Genomic DNA, 14,227 nt, shown 5'->3' on the forward strand with positions numbered 1-14,227 from the left:
GACAAATAACTCTGACCACAACCCTTGTCTGGTATGTTTCCGTAATTAATGTTAGAAAGAGGCCCTTGCTGATCTTTTTGTTGTCCTCAGTCTGATTTCTGCTTCCTGAAAGGGTACCCGACCATGTTCTGACAAGAATGTCAGACTATCTAAGCGCTTGCAGACGCCTGCACAGCAATATTGACCCTTTTTCATGTTCTTTAGGCTATCAAGGCACTCTTACTGCCCACAGAACAGGGGGAACACGTTGGCTATGACATGTGAACAATGAAGACTCAGCCAAGATGTAACAGCCACTCTCGTCGGCCACGAATCTCGGAGTGACATTTGTCCATTCCCGGCTAACGACTGAGAAACCAGCCCTCAAGACGCAAAAAAATTCTATGCCTTATAAGTATCATATATCGAACATCAACCATTAGCAGCCTACTAATCTCTTCAGACCCGCTTTTTGATCTACAGTCTCATGTCAGAACAAGAGATCATTGCTGGTCTCCGCTGGAATAACTATCTATCTGGTTCGTCAGCTCTATCGATGTGTAAGCGAACCATCGTGTTGAAACATGTTGCAGTGCCAGTCATTACTCTGATGTCTTATGAGTTAGGTTTCGCCCTGTCAAGGAAGTTTATTTTATTTTATCTTGTTTGCTACCCTAGGTTCGATATTTCTGTCTTTTCCTGGCACTGTACGTCGTCCTAGCTTCTTGACGCATATGTATGTTGACACTCGCATTAGGCTTTGCGGCTTCTGTATGTAACCTTGTGCCTACAAGAGCTATCATCAACTGACTAGTTCTAGGGGGAGGGCTGTTGTATATACCTGAATCAGTCAGTGTATTGATTCTTTCTATCTAAAGAGTTTCGGGCTGACACACATTCTAGCCGTAAGTCTCAAGTTCGTCTTAGAACCAGGTCCCAATAGTTGTTGTCCTCTTTTATAGCTGCAAGTATATCGTTTTTAACCTGATGCCCATTCACTTATCATTATGGCGAATTAGGCTACGATCTTGTCGTTCTAATTGAATGGGGATTTTCCGTGTATTTCTGGTTTGCGGAAGGTATGGTGTATATCGCATCTCACTATGGGTTTGAATCGTACGTCTGCAGCCATTCTCATTTGGCGTCTTTATGCCATATGCGATCAATCCAAGCTCCTGCTTTATGTTCTGGTGGGATTGTTCTTGCCTATCGCCGCCCTCTCAATTGGGACGGACATCTATCTATACAGTCGACATAGTGCGTTTTCAGGTAAATTTTTGCTGAAATCGAATTGACTGCAAGCTGACCCCGTCTCATTGCATAGTGAAAGAAATCATAACTCCGAACGCCAAGTACTGCACCCTTTCCTTCAACATCGGACCTATGCCTGCGATCTATACTTCCATCCCGATTGTATGCTATGATATCTTATTAGTTGTTCTTGCAGCTGCCATCCTCGCAAGGCACCTTAAGGAACGAAGAGGGATTCGAGTGAGGGCTAATTCATATATGATCATGATAGTTCGGTATCATATTCTGTGTTTTGCCCTGTAAGTCCCCACCTCATCCAGCAGGTTCTAAAATTATTCATCGATTCTCGCTAGGAATTTGACAAACCAAATCTTATTGGTCATATTATGGGCTCACATTCCGGTATGACTATTTCAAAGGGTTATACAGATGGATCAGCTAAACACTTACACTCCCTAGACCCCGGCGATGAGTATCTCAGAATTCTTCAATGATACTGCGCCATTTATTCTCGCGCCCCGTCTCATCATCAGTATTTGGGATACGCATGCCCACGATGACTGCGTAGAAGTCAGTACAACATTCGAGGATTGTGTATGTTGGACTTCACCACTGAGGTTCGAGCAGCACGAGATGGACTCGGTTGTCGTGTAATTCTGGCGTGCTCGGGCTAGTTCCTCAGTATGAAGAAAAAGTGAACGGGGTCGAGTGAGGTAAATTTATGAATAAACAACTTAGAGCTTTGTGTAGCACCTAATAGTGTAATACCCACATACCGTAATATGCAATGTTTGTGGACCGAATCGTTGAACATTACGTCCTTGCAGAGTTGAGAATATCTTGCTGTTCCCCATAAACATGATATCACAGATCGTGTGTGACCTGTCGAACACCAATAGCTTAACTATCCATCACTGATGATATGCTGCCAAATTGTTTGCGAAATTTCTACAACAGAGCACTCGAGCATCTTGATCAAAGGGTGTTCTGCCTGAGAAGCAGTTCCGGAAGCCGAAGCCAAAAGGGGCGTTCCGAATGTATATGCATCACGGGGTAAGTATCAATTATCTATGTACGTATGTACCCTCGATTCATTTCTAGCTAACTCCTATTGAGATAGTCCGTGATGCCGACATACGATAAGTTACTCGGTAGCACCGTGTGGCACAGTTTCCATCCAACCATCATCAACGATTAGCGGCATCAGTCACCTCTTCAGGCTCCCATTCGATCTGCACAGTCTCATGTCAGAACAAGAAGTTGTCGCTGGTCTCCGCTGGAATAACAATGCAGGTGGTTCGTTAGCGTATTCTAACTGATTTGCAACTACTGGGCTGAACATCGATTCCAGTGCCAATCATTACCCTGATGTTATATGAGTACCGTTAGTGGCCTTGGAAAACTTATCACTACTGCCACTGATCGAAAAATGTGTAGTTCTTCTCTTAGACAAAGAGGTAAATCGAGGTTACAGTCATCTCTTCTGTCGGTCAAGTACTCATCACTAGTATTATCGGCATAGGTTAATTATGTCTGGGTCAGTGTCCAACCCCAGATCTGCACAATCACATCAGCCCGGAGATTGATTCAATCTCCAGAAACGACCGTTGTCGCTAATGTCATGCCTGTACCTCGTTGTGAGACTCGCCCTGTTTGAAAGCGCTTAGATTTGTACCATATTTTATTTGTTATGCTAGGTTCGATATCTTGGTCTTTTCCTCGCGCTGTACGTCATCATGGCTCCTTGACACGGCACGTATGCACGCTGACACTCACACCAGGCTGTGCGGTTTCTGTGCGTAACCCTGTGCCTACTCGACCCATTGTCAACTGACCAGCCCTAGGGGGAGGTCTGTTGTACATACCTGAATCAGTCAGTGTATTGATGTTTTGCATTTAGAGTGTTTTTGGCTAACTCATGTTCTAGCCGTACGTCCCAAGTATGTCCCAAGAGTCAAGTCTCAAAAATTGTTATCCTCTTATCATTATAGCTGCAAGTATACTGTTTTCAATCTGATGCCCATTCACTTATCATTATGGCGAATTAGGCTATGCTCTTATCGTTCTAATTGAATGGGGATTTTCACTATATTTCTGGTTTGCGGAAGGTATGATATACATTGTTGCATCTCACTATGGGTTTGAATCTTGCACTCGCAGCCATTCTCATTTGGCGTCTTTATGCCATATGCGATCAATTCAAGCTCCTACTTTATGTTCTGGTGGGATTGTTCTTGCCTATCGTCGCCCTCTCAATTGGGACGGACATCTATCTATACAGTCGACGTAGTGCGTTCTCGGGTAAATTTTTACTGAAATCGACTTGGCTGCAAGCTGACCCCGCCTCATGGCATAGTGAAAGAAATCATAACTCCGAACGCCAAGTACTGCACCCTTTCCTTCAACATCGGACCTATGCCTGCGATCTATACTTCCATCCCGATTGTATGCTATGATATCTTATTGGTTGTTCTTGCAGCTGCCATCCTCGCGAGACACCTTAAGGAACAGAGGGAAACTCACATGAGGATTAATACATATATGGTTATGATCGTTCGGTATCATGTCCTGTACTTTGCTCTGTAAGTCCCCTTCATCGAGTGGGTTGTGAAAGTATCCATCGTTTCCTGCTAGGAATTTGACAAACCAGATCTTGTTGGTGGTATTATGGGCTCATATTCCGGTATGATACTTCCAAAGGGTTATACAGAGATCAACTAACATACGCACTGGTACCACCTAGACCCCGGCAATGAGTCTCTCAGAGCTTTTCAATGATACCGCGCCATTTATTCTCGCACCCCGTCTCATCATCAGTATTTGGGATACGCATGCCAAGGATGACTGTGTAGAAGTTAGTACGACGTTCGAGGACTGTGTATGTTTCACTTCTCCACCGAGGTTCGAGCAGCACGAGATGGTCTCCGTCGGCGTATAATTCTGGCATGCTGGTTCCTCAGCATAAAGACAGAAATGATTTGGTTAGAGCGAGGCGGCCAATTTTCTTTGGACGCCTCGCCTAATAGTGTAGTAGTCACCTTGATCTATATGTAGACCGAATGATGCAACATCAGTATGGTTCCCCGCAGGTACCAGTGCAGTTTTAACATGGCAGACCATCCATCGTCGCTCATGGTATGCTATTGGCGTGTGTTAACAATACTTACAACAAAGCAAAGGGTACGTCGATGAGTCTGAAATGCACCAACCCAAAATACACAGATATAAAGCAAGGTACGATCGCTACATATTGAAAGCATCAAATATAACAGCCTTCTATGCTGGCGGTGGCGGTGGAGGTGCACTGTCGCTTGGTGCAGGTGCAGCTGTTTGTCCAGCGTATGCTTGGTAATACTGCGCTTGCTGACTCGCAGCCCACTCCTTGAACTGCGCTGAGTTGACATCGTAGCCGTATTGTGCCCTACCGTCACGTGAGGACAAATACAGGAAGATATTCAAAGAAAAATTACCAGTATGCTGCGTATGCATCTTGGGTATCTGGCCCTGGTGTGCCGGTTGGTGCACCTGGATACGGTAGTTGAGGTGCACTGCCATCTGGAGGTGGGGGAGGCTGCTCTCCAGGTGGTGGCGGTGGAGGTGCGTTTTCAGGTGCAGGTGGTGGAGCACCGTACCCACCCTAGGAATCAGATGTTAACTGAAGAACATTATGTCTAAGAAGAGGACTAAGCTTACCGCCGGGTACTGTGCAAATTGCATTTGTGCTTGGTGCAACTCCATTTGTTGTTGCATCATTGCTGACTGTGCTTTGGCATGCTCAGAGCGTACAACTTCCAGCAAGTCTTCTGTGAGCACTTTAGCGCGAGCTACTTGGTTTTCGTCTGGTCCGCTGCCGAGGTGTCAGTCATACATACAAGCAGTCAAATGCATGAAGTCTCACGTAATATGTATGTGCATAGGCTCATCCGACTCCCGGCCGGTTTCCTGTTCTACAAAGCCTGAACCTTGACCCTTTATCTGCACACGCGTACTTGTTTCTTGTTGGATATATTTCACGAACATTCCCTAGCACAAGCGCTAATTCTTAAATGTTCGATACAGAGGAAGTTCAAACATACCTGTGGCCCAACAACTTTGGCACGAACGTTGAAATTGCGAATGGTCTCGAGGCCCACAGGCATTTTCTCTTCCGGCCATTTACGCTGGGAGAAGAGTAAGCCAACGGTGAAACGTTAGAACAATTGCAAAACCTTTTCGCGCAATCTATCCTTCTTGTCCTCTACTAGTGGACCAAGGTCAACCGCTATTAGCTCGTTAACCTTGTCAATTGCCTTTTGCAACATCTCCTTGCTTGAAGCCGAAAGATGAAGGTATAATGGAGGGTCCTTCTCCGTTGCCTTTGATCGATCCGGGTACCACACACCCTTGGTACTAACTGAGGCACCCGTGTCCTCGTGAATCTATTTGCGAGATTAGAGCTTAGCTGGCCATACAACCACCACTCAAAACACATACCTCGGTCTGTGTAGAACCTTTTGTCAACATATACCGGTTCCGGACATCGTTGATGTCAATGTCATGGGTGAAGTCTCCATCATGCGGGTCCTTCTGTCCGATCTGTATACTCCCGGCGATACCACCACCAGCACTGAACTGTGCGGCAATTTTGGCAGCAATAGCAGCAGCAGCGGCCGCAGCTTCAGAAGCAGTCTTCCCCTCGTCAGTTTTTTGCGCCTTTATAGGAGTGTCCAATTCAAAAGGTGTTGATTCAGGGGCAGCCTGGTCCCATTTGCGTTTTGACGACATTGCAAGGCGCTGGACGGGGCTCTGAATGTGGAGGGGAAAGAAATGTGACCGAACCCACACGTCACACCCGCGTGACACATAAATTTCGATCTCCGCGGCGTCACCTTCCCGATCGAGTGATATCTCCTGGTGCTTGCAACGAGGTGGGGAAGACGTAAAAGATGCAAATGTCCTCCAACAAACGCCAACGTACGTTTTCGGCTTCACGATTATCACTTCCATCTCAATCGACGACATCGACATCGCTACCACTAGAACCTGAACCCATGTATAAGTCTAGTCGCACCGCAGACGAGGCAACGGGGGATCGCCGTTTGCTCTGCACACTGCCCCCGACGTGTAATCCGCCGCATAACCGCCCGACACCGATCGCAAACTCGAGAGATCTGGAGCTGCATTATGGAAAATATCATGCGCAAGTTTGTGAGCAGAAGGGATGTGGGTTTGTGTTTCCCGATGCAAGATTGCTGGAGCTCGTGAGTGGACTGTGCACGAGTGAGGTCGTCTGCGAGTGCGCTGACATCAATGATCGATGATCGATAGCATCAAACAGAATGCCATGATCCACTTGCTGCTGTTCGAAAAGATAGGGGGGATAAAATTGTGCGCTTTATTTCACTGCAGTGTCCTGCATGCTCTCACTTCCTCATCTGTCTCATAGTTTGCTTGTCATCTTGTATCATGTCCACGATTATTCCAGACGCCCAAAGCACGTCGATTACATCTTATCCAAGCACATTCATACCCAAAAGAGTACTTTTTCGCTGTAACAAACAAAGGTGTGGGCGGTCTACTTAAACGCTGGGGAGATGGAGCCAGCATGATCAGAGGAACCTGGAAGCCCAGAGATAATAAAAACGAGAAGGACTCCGAAGACGATGAAATGGTCGTAGATGAGGATGAAGAGGAAGATAGCGATGAAGGAGAAAGTGAAGAGTCAAGCAGTGGTGACGAACAAAATGGAGAAGCAACACCAAAAATACGTCACCATCAAGAGCTTGAGGAGATACCCACACGAACTCCCATCTCACCACGGCGAGGAAATGGCGCAGTGCAGACTGCAGCTGACCATGACATAGACAAATTGGCAAATTCGATAAACTCTCTATCTTTGGTCCCACCATCTATACGATTCGGAAGAGGTGGAAAGAATGGGGGATTTGTTCATCCAGAGATGCACAACCCGCAGGTTAGCAAATTTAATCCTCACACATTCGGTCCAAGAGGTGGTAGAGGGAGAGCGAGGATAGCAACTGCGGTTCATCCCCGAGCTGGATCCCATAATGTACAGATTGGTGCGCCTCACCCCTCCGCAGAGGTTGATGTACAAGCTGGGATAGGGCCTGCGTCAAGGGGTGTGTCCCCTCGCGGAAGAGCGGGCGTCATTCATGTCGGGAGAGGTTTCAGAGGTCGTGGTCGCGGGTCTTAGAGGGGGGAAGTGCTGATATTGGCAGATACCACTGGGACCGATTCTGATGAAAATAACGTGCACATGTATTCCAAGCAATGTACATTACCTCTTTTGTTTGATCGTCCATCATTTGATAAGGCTGTGAGTCAAGGGACTGCTTCCGGGCACTGCAGTGGGTGTGCGCTGAGCGAGTCAGCGGATGCCAGCAAGTGTGAAAAAATTGGTAGCCACGGAAGGCCACGCACGTTTTCAGCGAGCGACAATGATAATAAAATATGACAGAGCAGCTTGCATTTCTTGCCTTTCCAATTGTCCTCCTTCTAACCAGTTGCTAATCGTTTGGCTAGTCGAGAGACTAATGAAGTACAGCAGTGCTGGCGTTGAGCTGCCTAGTTAGGCAAGCATTGTATTTATTAGCAGAGACCCTGATCACTCCTGTTAGCCAATACGGAATTTCAAGGAGCCTCGCTGGATGAGTTGCTGTTCTGGTTGCAAGGACTGAATGTGATACTCACAAATTTAATTTTCATCCAAGTTGACCGGTACCGTGGAGCAAATGCATTGAAGTCGGACAATGAGGACGGAAACAGCCGACGTGAACAGAGTTTACGGTGTCCTGGGAAGACAATGCCTTGTTGTGGGTGTGAGTTTACACAATACAAGCCGAGGCTAATTTGCCACAGCGCTTGTTAGTTTAGATAAGTACTATTGTCCAAACAGTGGCCGTGGACTACAGCCTTTTGTCCAGGCTATCCCTCAAAAGCAGACGCCTGGTGCAGTTCCAAACACTATCTAGTACCGTTGAGCTAGCCTCGCGTCTGCTAATCAGGATCATCATCCAACTCTTTCAGCACTCTCTTGCATTCATCTTTCTACTAATTCTTTGCAACGCTACCAAATTGTATATCATCCAGCATAGACCATCTGCATTGTCATCACTATATTGCTCATTTCTTTCTGTCTGTGTTTATTCAAGAGACTATAACGTCCCCCGACTCTTCTTCTACGTCACGTCACTTGTAAGTTTCATGTCTCCGTTCTCGACAACGACCAACTAATGTGCGCCCAACGCAGAATAGACAGATACTTCCGTGAAGCCTCGTCCATATATCGATTTATTAGAACTTCACGCTCGTTCCGAGTCCGCATCAATGTCTACTAGTATTATCCCGTTCCATGCTGTGCCTCAGGATATTGTTATTCAAGCAGGTCATCGCCCGAAATACGCTTTCCTGGCTCATCCCCCACCCCCTAAAAAGCGTCCTACACAACCCCTGCCTTCACCACCTTCGTACGCCAGGATAGTTGTTCCTCAGGCCCCCCCGCGCATCCGCCCTCGCTCGAATACTTTTTCTACAATCACCGCTTGGGCAGCCCACGTCCAGCCTGGATCTCCTGCATCTCTTTCTCCGCGTTCTCCGCGTCGCCGTCCCTCGATCGGCTGCGGTCGCAGAGCATCCATTACGTCCGCCCGTAGCTCAGCAGGCTGCTTCTTAAACGTTCCAGACACCCCTTCCACTGCCCGTCGCAACGCCGCAACCCCCTCGATACAGAATTTTAAAGCCGACCTCACCTCCGTCGGCTATACTTCTGCCTTTGCGCAGTTCCCTAAGACTCTCATCGCATTCAAGCCTCACACTGCTGAGACCGGGCATCAGATTCCAATACCTCCAGTGCCCACATCACCGACACGCAACCCTCGCGGGCTTACACGCTTACGCTCCCTGTCCGGACTCAAGTACCGCAGCAGATCCAAGTCCGCAGCGCCCTCGTCTCCCACAAAGATGAAGGCTAAAGCCGCAGCAGCGTCGTCTGCTGCTGTGGTCAAGCGCAAGAAGGCGAAGTACGCTCACATGCGCCCTGCACCTCTTGCCAACGAGCTCGCGCTTATGCAGTTTATTGACGGTGGCAGCATGGAATCCAACATCAAACGTGTCATGGAGGCTCAGGCCAGAGCTGGGGCTGCCGGTGTTAGTGATGTCTACCGTGATGGCGAAGGTGGTGTTTGGTGGGATCAGGATGAGGAATGGGAGTATGCCCATCTCCTCGCCGCCGGCGAGGATGGTGCCGCTGGCGGTATGGGTGACCTAGGGTGGGTTACTTTTGGCGGGGACAAATCGTCCTCCGCTAACGCTGACGTTGACGGGGAGCGTCGCGGCAGCGTTTCAACCCAAGACTCTGACTTGGATCCGCGGTACATCGTCCAGCCCACTGACCATCTTGACACGGATGATCTCGCTGTCTTCGGAAGCGCTCTTACTCCCCTCGCTACTCGCAAGCCAGCAATGTCTGTCCTTGCGCTCCCGTCCCGTCCTCGGCGCGCTGCTAAGCACCTTCACAAACCCGACTACCTTTTGAACGCCGCATTTTCCGGGGGCTTCGCATCTCCCAAGAGCCCCGACTTTGCGGTGTCGGCGTGTGCAAATGGTGTCGCTAAGCCCAAGGGCAAGGCGCGCAGACGCCCTACGCCACTGACGCTCACCCCTCCCAGCCCTGCGCTGAGGCAGCCGTCGAACTCTCCCATGGATGTTGAACACACCCGCAAGGACTTTTTTGAATCTTCGTTCGAGCCTATGGCTTCTGCTGCCCCTTCTGCTCCAGCCATGTACAAGGACGAGCGTGGCAAATTCCTTACGCGCCTCGACCTCGTGCAGCCCAACAACAGCAACTCGCTGAGTTTTCCCTGCAAGAAGACTCTCGCCAAGAAGCCGTCGAGGCTCAACATGATAGGCTTCTTCAAGTCCTCGAAAAAGTAGGAGGTGGAGTGCACAGTTCATTCATTACCTTTCTGTCTATTCAACATAAATAACGCTCATTAACGCTGATCTTGTTGTATCTTGCTGTGCGTTTTTGTTTACGATTTTGTAGCACTAGTGGTTATATGGAATTAGATCTATAGAAGAGTCAATCCTTGCTAGCTTGTATACGTATAAATACCTTACCTGTTACACATAATTGGAGAATCTGTTTCTGATCTTTGGTTGTCTGACTTGAGACACTAAATGATGACCTGGCACTGGGACATGATCAATTTGCTCATCGGATCCAGCGTAGTTCATCATACACTTGTAACTCACATTCCATACCATCTACTGTGTCATTCCTAATTAGCCTTCAAAATAAATCTAGCTGGCAGAAACGAGCTTAGCTACTTGAATCCATTCGTCGGGAGATCTAATGACTTTCTCGCGTCCAACAAATATGCGAGTCCAAATATGGAAATACTAGTCAAGTCGTCTGAGCGCTTCGGCGCAACCGGCGTGACCTCCTTTCGACCTGAACTCTTCAAAGCTTCGTATATATCTCAACACTACTGATGGCTGGCGATAAGGAAACGCTACTCAGCATGGGATTCGACCCAGCCCGTGTTGACTGTTCGTATTCTCTTGTTTCACCAGTCTGCGTTCTCTGGCTAATTGAGGCGCCACCGTGGACGCGCTATACGTAGGGGCATTGAGAGCGACTAACAATCGCGGTTTGCAGCCCGCAATGGATCACATTCTGGAGAACGAAGGGAAGCCTATTCCAGATCCGAACGCTGCTGCTCCTACGAGTGCATCGGGCAGCGCAGGGCAGCCCATGGACGTCGACGTCGATGTCGACGTCGATGTTGACGACGAAGATGAAGATGCCCTGCGGCGCTTGATAGGAACTAAGGCTGGTGCCACATTGGCATCGAGCACTGAAGTAGATGCCAAGGTACGTTTATTTCAATTGCGGCTCTGAAGCCTCTATCTTCAATAAACTCATTTATTAGAGTATCAAATGCTCAGAATGCGGCAAGGTATTTAAGAACACAGCGTTGGCTAATTACCATGCCGAGAAGAGTGGACATGATCAGTTTGAGGAGTCTACGGAAGAGGTTTGTACCCCGTGTCGCGTGCCGTGTCTCTAACCTCAGACGTCCCTCAGATAAAGCCACTTACGGAGGAAGAGAAGCGGCAGAAGTTGGCTGACCTCAGAGAAAAAATAGCTGCAAAGCGCAGCGTAAAATCTCAACAAGAAGCCGAGGAAGCACGTGCGAATGAAGCTATTCGCCGCAAGTCTGGCAAGGTGAGTTTAGTCGCGTACTTGGTAGTGTTTGTGTTTCAGAAGTTCAATCAAACTAGGACATCAGCAAAGCGAAAGATGAGCTGAAAGCCAAGGAGCTTGTGAAAGAAGCTGAGCAGAAACGTAGAGGTGATTGCCATGCGCATGGATTCTATCCATATTAATCCGATCTAACCGCGTGCGGTAGAGAAGCTTGAGGATGCCAAGGCCAAGGCCGCGGTAAAGGCTCAGATTGAGGCTGATAAGAAAGCCCGTGCAGAAAAGGCTGCAAGGGAGAAAGCTTTACGTGACGGCCAACCAATTATTGACGCATCAGCCAGTGCGTCAACGACTCCAGCAGTAACAGCGTCCTCGTCCAGCGGCACAAGTGGGAGGGACTTCAAAGACACTCGTCTCCAAATCCGTATGGCAAGTGGAGGAACGCCTTACACGACCACCTTGCCGAGTGATGCAAGTATGTCTCATCGCTTCCCTGCATACACGAACGTCTTGTGAACTGACACATCTTGCAAGCGTTACGTGAGGTTGCTGAATTTTTAGCTGCCCAGACGCTTTCCGTCGATGTGGAAACAGTCACATTCGCCCAGCATTTCCCCAGGTCAGTCTGCATCTTGTTGCGCGGTGTACCCGTGCCGAGGATTCATGGTTTTTACAATAGGAAAACATTCTCTCGCGATCAGTTTAGCAAAACACTGAGGGAACTCGGACTGACGCCGTCGGCGGTACGTGCTTTTCCGAGTATGGGATTATGACACGGCACATATTGGTTTCCAGGTCCTCATTGCGTCCTAACTCGATATATCGGCTGTGACTTGGAATAATTGTGATCCTTTCGGAATGGAAACCTAGCAGGAATGAAACATGCAGTTGTACATCACCACAATGAATTTTCATGGACAAGGGCTATAAAGTCACACATGGACAAGGGATATAAAGTCACAGACGAGAAAATGGTGAAATATGCTAGATGTGAGTTTGATGTGCGTGTGGAGAAGAATGTCCATGTCAAGACAATAATCAAAACAAAAAACAAATGAAGAAACCAAGTTAAATATATTCGAAGAGTGTTATCGTACCTTCCACACCACTGACCACAATTCTCCCAGACTCCTCATCCATCGCTGCCCCGTTCCAATAGTTGCCGGCTTGTGCGCTAAATGCCATGGAACGATGTGAGCCATGCTGGCTAGTCGGGGATCCTCCTGTAGTCGTCAGTATCCGTCCTGCAAGTTGCTGATGTTGAAGGTCCCTATACTCCATCCCGTGATCCTCGTCTGGGTCATGGTTGTCAAGTAAGAGCACAGTATCATGTCCGAGAGCAACGGCCGACCTCGGTTCTGACCACACTGGAGAGTATATTGTCTGCACTAGAGTGGGTTGCACCAAGTATGGAAGGTTGTATAGAGAAGTCTCCATTCCTGGGACATATGAGGGATTTGGGTCAAGCACGAAATGATGCAATGTGTGCTCCCCCCCGAGATAGGTGGTTCTAGCTCGAATGACAATGTTGATTGGCGATGGGCGGTGCAAGCGCGCAGCATGCCAGCTAACTTGCTTTGACATATTGACGTTGTCTATGATCTGATATTGGAAGCTGTACTGTGCGAGTGGATACGAGATTGGCACTCCCGGCGTTGCAATGTTGGTGGGTCGGGGAATGGTCGAGTAGAGCTCGACAGTCCAGATGAAGAATATTATCAGGTAATCGTCACAGAGATGCATTGCACTGCAATCGTACTCCTAAATCATAGAATTCAGCGATGCGCGGGATTACACGGGAAAAGCAAGCTAACCTGTAATAGTGAGGGGCTCATCAACTGGATTTTCTCATAAGGTTGATCGCTGATATCCCATATGCTCACTTTTCCGTCGAGTGTTGGATTCTTGGTGACGAGTGTGCTCCCGCTGAGTAGGTGGATCTCTCTACGTCCATCAATGGCGCTCAGCGGAACGAATGCTGACTCGGGGTCTTTCTCTTCGAAGTCGATGGTGACTGTTTCCGTTCTATGCTAGACAGTCAGCAAGAGTCTTAAAGCGGGTGTTACAATTTACACTCACACTGCTGGCTTGGACTGGATCGCCATTATGGCTGGAGAAGAGGGATCGTTATTGATAATAACACTGTTGTTGCCTCCCCCGTTTGTGTACGTCAGTTTTGCTATGCACACGGGTTGTAGGGCAGTAAGGTCCCAGCACTGGACGATACATTTTCTGAATGCCTCACTCGTGACAGAAACCAACCAACGATTTCCTCTGCCAGGGAGAAACTCCAAAAAGAAAACGTCGGGATCTTTCACGGCCGCCCCAACTTGAAAACGAATTTCTCTCTTCGGATTCGGATTAGGGTTAGTCCAGTTGATGCGAAGAGCAAGTGCACGACATGTGAACCGCTCGAGCTCTGAGGCTGACAGAGACTCGGGGGATTTCTCATCGAAGTAGGGTATAGGGATGTTTTGCTCCTGGACAAGAGTCCGCAGAAGGAGAACCCAGAGACTGCGCAGACGGGTGATGGCATCAAAACTTTTACTAGTCTAGAAAATAAAAATCAGATTAAAATACCCCGTGAGATGAAAACAGGGGCGCAAACCTGTCGTAGTGCCAGGACGCTTTGGATAGGAAGAAGCTGAAATATATCGAAAAGTATGTCGAGAGGAATAGTATCAAGGGATGGCGAGCGATCCCTGATATGTGAGCCAATAGTAAGTTCATCCATGGTGGACAGAGTACTAAGAAAGGAGGCTTCTGTTCAAAAATTCTTTCAACACCCTTGCT

General features: G+C 48.2%; 8 protein-coding genes across 8 annotated transcripts; 6 read left to right on the forward strand and 2 right to left on the reverse strand.

Moving 5' to 3' along the window:
- Nucleotides 1–295: 295 nt before the first annotated feature.
- F5147DRAFT_721551 (uncharacterized protein) lies at nt 296–924 on the forward strand (the record flags this gene model as incomplete). Its single annotated transcript, XM_041438873.1, has 6 exons — nt 296–390; nt 445–518; nt 573–686; nt 737–750; nt 800–828; nt 883–924. The coding sequence occupies exons 2-6, from the start codon at nt 467–469 to the stop codon at nt 920–922; spliced, it is 249 nt and encodes an 82-aa protein (XP_041287088.1). The 5' UTR covers nt 296–390; nt 445–466.
- A 158-nt stretch (nt 925–1,082) lies between these two features.
- Nucleotides 1,083–1,998, forward strand: F5147DRAFT_840543 (uncharacterized protein; the record flags this gene model as incomplete). The annotated part of the gene is made up of 4 exons (XM_041444300.1): nt 1,083–1,248; nt 1,304–1,529; nt 1,584–1,632; nt 1,690–1,998. The coding sequence occupies 4 exons, from the start codon at nt 1,083–1,085 to the stop codon at nt 1,882–1,884; spliced, it is 636 nt and encodes a 211-aa protein (XP_041287089.1). The 3' UTR covers nt 1,885–1,998.
- Nucleotides 1,999–2,314: 316 nt separating this feature from the next.
- F5147DRAFT_840544 (uncharacterized protein) lies at nt 2,315–4,332 on the forward strand. Its single transcript, XM_041444301.1, has 14 exons — nt 2,315–2,526; nt 2,582–2,614; nt 2,668–2,687; nt 2,753–2,767; nt 2,829–2,867; nt 2,928–2,956; nt 3,012–3,025; nt 3,075–3,103; nt 3,158–3,170; nt 3,279–3,338; nt 3,391–3,531; nt 3,587–3,812; nt 3,865–3,913; nt 3,974–4,332. Exons 1-14 carry the CDS (start codon nt 2,475–2,477, stop codon nt 4,166–4,168), a joined length of 915 nt encoding a protein of 304 aa, XP_041287090.1. The 5' UTR covers nt 2,315–2,474; the 3' UTR covers nt 4,169–4,332.
- F5147DRAFT_721558 (uncharacterized protein) lies at nt 4,332–6,030 on the reverse strand. The gene is made up of 7 exons (XM_041438874.1): nt 5,704–6,030; nt 5,439–5,648; nt 5,307–5,390; nt 5,129–5,253; nt 4,924–5,077; nt 4,701–4,867; nt 4,332–4,651 (listed from the first exon to the last, which is right to left on the reverse strand). The coding sequence occupies exons 1-7, from the start codon at nt 5,992–5,994 to the stop codon at nt 4,507–4,509; spliced, it is 1,176 nt and encodes a 391-aa protein (XP_041287091.1). The 5' UTR covers nt 5,995–6,030; the 3' UTR covers nt 4,332–4,506.
- An 87-nt stretch (nt 6,031–6,117) lies between these two features.
- F5147DRAFT_721559 (uncharacterized protein) lies at nt 6,118–7,534 on the forward strand. The gene is made up of 3 exons (XM_041438875.1): nt 6,118–6,470; nt 6,538–6,597; nt 6,656–7,534. Exons 1-3 carry the CDS (start codon nt 6,156–6,158, stop codon nt 7,421–7,423), a joined length of 1,143 nt encoding a protein of 380 aa, XP_041287092.1. The 5' UTR covers nt 6,118–6,155; the 3' UTR covers nt 7,424–7,534.
- A 567-nt stretch (nt 7,535–8,101) lies between these two features.
- F5147DRAFT_619517 (uncharacterized protein) lies at nt 8,102–10,475 on the forward strand. The gene is made up of 2 exons (XM_041432588.1): nt 8,102–8,424; nt 8,480–10,475. Exon 2 carries the CDS (start codon nt 8,557–8,559, stop codon nt 10,159–10,161), a length of 1,605 nt encoding a protein of 534 aa, XP_041287093.1. The 5' UTR covers nt 8,102–8,424; nt 8,480–8,556; the 3' UTR covers nt 10,162–10,475.
- Nucleotides 10,476–10,721: 246 nt separating this feature from the next.
- On the forward strand, nt 10,722–12,247 carry F5147DRAFT_755283 (ubiquitin-related domain-containing protein; the record flags this gene model as incomplete). Its single annotated transcript, XM_041440325.1, has 9 exons — nt 10,722–10,779; nt 10,854–11,104; nt 11,163–11,267; nt 11,318–11,458; nt 11,515–11,584; nt 11,643–11,909; nt 11,969–12,053; nt 12,114–12,177; nt 12,230–12,247. The coding sequence occupies 9 exons, from the start codon at nt 10,722–10,724 to the stop codon at nt 12,245–12,247; spliced, it is 1,059 nt and encodes a 352-aa protein (XP_041287094.1).
- Nucleotides 12,248–12,353: 106 nt separating this feature from the next.
- Nucleotides 12,354–14,168, reverse strand: F5147DRAFT_821430 (uncharacterized protein; the record flags this gene model as incomplete). Its single annotated transcript, XM_041443702.1, has 4 exons — nt 12,354–13,195; nt 13,249–13,459; nt 13,514–13,986; nt 14,043–14,168. The coding sequence occupies 4 exons, from the start codon at nt 14,166–14,168 to the stop codon at nt 12,503–12,505; spliced, it is 1,503 nt and encodes a 500-aa protein (XP_041287095.1). The 3' UTR covers nt 12,354–12,502.
- Between the last annotated feature and the right edge of the window lie 59 nt (nt 14,169–14,227).

The sequence above is a fragment of the Suillus discolor genome (assembly GCF_016758755.1).
Source record: "Suillus discolor strain FC423 chromosome Unknown F5147scaffold_86, whole genome shotgun sequence".
Classification (NCBI taxonomy): domain Eukaryota; kingdom Fungi; phylum Basidiomycota; class Agaricomycetes; order Boletales; family Suillaceae; genus Suillus; species Suillus discolor.